Source organism: Pinus tabuliformis, chromosome 1_2 (assembly GCF_031772625.1).
Source record: "Pinus tabuliformis cultivar Carrire ecotype Pingquan chromosome 1_2, CPIR1, whole genome shotgun sequence".
NCBI classification, from domain to species: domain Eukaryota; kingdom Viridiplantae; phylum Streptophyta; class Pinopsida; order Pinales; family Pinaceae; genus Pinus; species Pinus tabuliformis.
This window is the reverse complement of record NC_142298.1, coordinates 1,200,820,197-1,200,823,264: the sequence shown is the minus strand read 5'-3', so window position 1 is coordinate 1,200,823,264 and position 3,068 is coordinate 1,200,820,197. Positions and strand designations below refer to the sequence as shown.

The following is a 3,068-nucleotide window of genomic DNA, read 5'->3' as shown; positions in this document are numbered from 1 at the left end:
ATAATAACAATAATAATAGATATTTAAAATACAGTGATAATTTAGTTAATTTTTGTGATTTTGTTTTTTTCTTAAATCTTATCAATGTGAGATGTATTATGAAGTAAATGTTTTGATGTTTACCATAGATAGATTCCAATGGACACTTACCAACCATTTAATTGATATGGTTGTGGTAGTCTATATTAATTTTAACTATAGTCTATTTATCTTAGTTTGGGTTTTAATAAAAAAATTGAAGTATGTTTAATAGTGATTTTATATTGAGCACATCTGTGGGAGAGGTGCTTCTAGGGTTTGAACACCTGCAGCGACGGCAAGCTCTGCATTTCTTCTGCTGCTCTCTGCAAACACTGACGGGTTCAGGTCCTTCGCCTTCACGGACTGAGGGTACACACCCTCATGGAGCCCCAGATAGGGGGGGGGTGATGAACCTCCCCCACAAAGCGACAATGAAAAGTTCGAAAATACAGCAGGGAAGGGAGCCATAGATCAGAATGGGGAAAATAATGCTCCAGAAAGTCAGCGAGAAAAACAAGGGGAAAAGCCACCAGAATTTCATTCTGCTACATGCAAACCAATAGCAGCGGTTCGCCCAAGGGTTGAACTGCTGAGACACCGAATTGATGCGAGAATCCAGTTTATGAAATATCACGCTCTAATAGGGAAGTTCATTGGTCTGTGGCCAACCAAAAGGGCCTTAAGAAGCTGGATAAATGCGAAATGGCACCCCAAGGGGCACATCACCCTACAGCTGGGGCCGAAAGGTTTTTTTACAGCTATCTTCACTTGCTTGGAGGACAGAAATAAGGTTTTGGACAGCGGCCCTTAATTCTTCAATGCGGTTGGACTGTTTCTCAAAGGATGGGTGGAGAGATTCAACCCAGATACGGTGGACCTCAGTTGGGCACCGGTGTGGATACGTCTATACTCACTCCCTGTGGAATATTGGGAGGAAGATTCCCTGAAGGCAATGGGAAACACCCGGGGTGAGTTTGTCAAAACGGCAGAGGAAACGAAAACATGCAAATACACTTCTTATGCTAGAATCTGCGTTTACATGAATCTCAATCAAGCTCTTCCAGATGCGGTAAGCATTGATCACTTTGATATTGAATGGCTACAAGCTATTGACTATGAACATGTGCCCTTTCGGTGTCGAAGATGTCATGCCCTTGGGCATTTATATCGGGACTTCCCTTTAACACAGAAACCCTCCTCGGCATCGGATCAGGAGACATCTGAAGTAGATGGATTCATCAAGGTTTTGAACCATCAAAGAGCACACAAGAAACATGCACCAAAACCAAAGGCTGCGCAAACCAGCCAACCAGGACCGTCCACAAGCAACAGTTTTGGGGCCCTTGCTAACCAGTCGGAAATACAAACGAATGTGCCGAAGCCAGAACCCATGAACGAAGAACAGTCAAAAGGAGGAAAATCCACAATGTCACCAGCAGGTACTGAAGGTAAGGAGGCTTCGACCTCAAACAAATAGAAAGAAAGATTATGGAATACTCAAGCCATGCAACTGGAGAACCCAAACCCAGATGCTCGCTCAGAAGAGGAACCAATGGAAGAACAAGATTACTCTCAATTCATGGAGGAAGAAACATAAACAATAGACATTGGGGATCTAGACCTTCCTGGTCTCGAAAAAGCCTGCACCACAAATAACTTCAACAATATTCCAGCGGGACAGCTTAAGAACCTGGAAGAAGTCTTATCTCGAGCACAGAGGTAGAAATCTCTAGGTATACAAACAGGAGGCCCTTGGGATGGACGTTTTATTGCCAAAGATATCAAAAAGCAAGGAAGGAAAACCATTCTTCAGAGAACAATCAAGGTTGGGCAAATCTTAGTGGAATCGGGCAGGTATGCCAAGCTAACTAAGTATTATCGTCCTGAAAATACTCTTTCTCAATGAAGTTAATCTCTTGGAATATAAGAGGGCTTAACGGCCCAAGGAAAACCTGAATTCTCAAAAACATGTTAAAACAAGAAAACCCTCAAGTACTATTCTTGCAAGAGACAAAGTGTGATTCTACTGCACTTGATAGACTCGCCGCTAAATTCTGGCCTGGAAGTCATAATATAGCAGTTGATGCAGATGGCGCCTCAGGAGGAATAGCCATTATATGGGACTCCAGAGCCATGATGCTCAACAACTTTCATGCACAAAGGAACTTTCTTCAAGCAACTTTTCATATTATAGGTACAAACCAACATGGACTTTTAACCAATGTTTATTTCCCACAGGAAACACATCGAAAAGAGGAGATCCTAAACTCCATCTCGACTCTTAACCAAAACAGACCACATCCATTATGGATCGCAGGAGGTGATTTCAACATGGTCACAAGACTGGATGAAAGAAGAGGAGGCAGATGCAGAAGTTCTCAGGAAGGATCGTTGTTGAAGGATTTCATCCAGAACAACTGGCTTTTTGACCTCCCCTATAATAATGGAGTTTTCACCTGGAACAATAGACAAGCTGGGAGCCAGCAAATCGCTTCTCGATTGGACATGTTTCTCCTCTCTGACAATGCCATTCATCTGGGAGGTGATTTTACGATATCCATCCTGCCCTTCACAGGTTCTGATCACTGGCCCATTTCACTTCATTGGTCTAGACCCGGAAACAACACCCGCAGGCCTTTCCGCTTTGAAGCCTTCTAGATGACCCATCCAGGCTTTCATGAACTGATCAACACAGAATGGAAAAACTTCCATCCTCCGCCAGGCTCCAAAATGTTTCAATTCCAACAAAAACTTAAGCACCTAAAAGGTAAAATCAAGCACTGGAATCATACCTCATTTGGCAACATCTTTCAAGGAAAAGCCAACATAGAATTGGAAATGAGGCAGCTGAAGCAGAAGATCATCTCTCTCGGTAGATCAGAGGACCTAGCAGAACAAGAGAAAACCCTGGAACTGCAACTAGCTGAAAAGGAAAAGCAGGAAGAAACATTGTGGAGGCAAAAATCAAGAATCAAGTGGCTCAAAGATGGTGAGAAAAACACCAAATTCTTCCATAGTACCACAATCCAGCGCAGGATGCACAACAA

General features: G+C 43.0%; 1 protein-coding gene across 1 annotated transcript; it reads left to right on the top strand.

The window, feature by feature from the left end:
• Positions 1-242: 242 nt before the first annotated feature.
• On the top strand, positions 243-2,679 carry LOC149210558 (uncharacterized). The gene is made up of 6 exons (XM_089398998.1): positions 243-390; positions 477-767; positions 864-1,090; positions 1,211-1,460; positions 1,767-1,875; positions 2,061-2,679. The coding sequence occupies exons 1-6, from the start codon at positions 243-245 to the stop codon at positions 2,677-2,679; spliced, it is 1,644 nt and encodes a 547-aa protein (XP_089255124.1).
• The last annotated feature ends 389 nt before the right edge of the window (positions 2,680-3,068 follow it).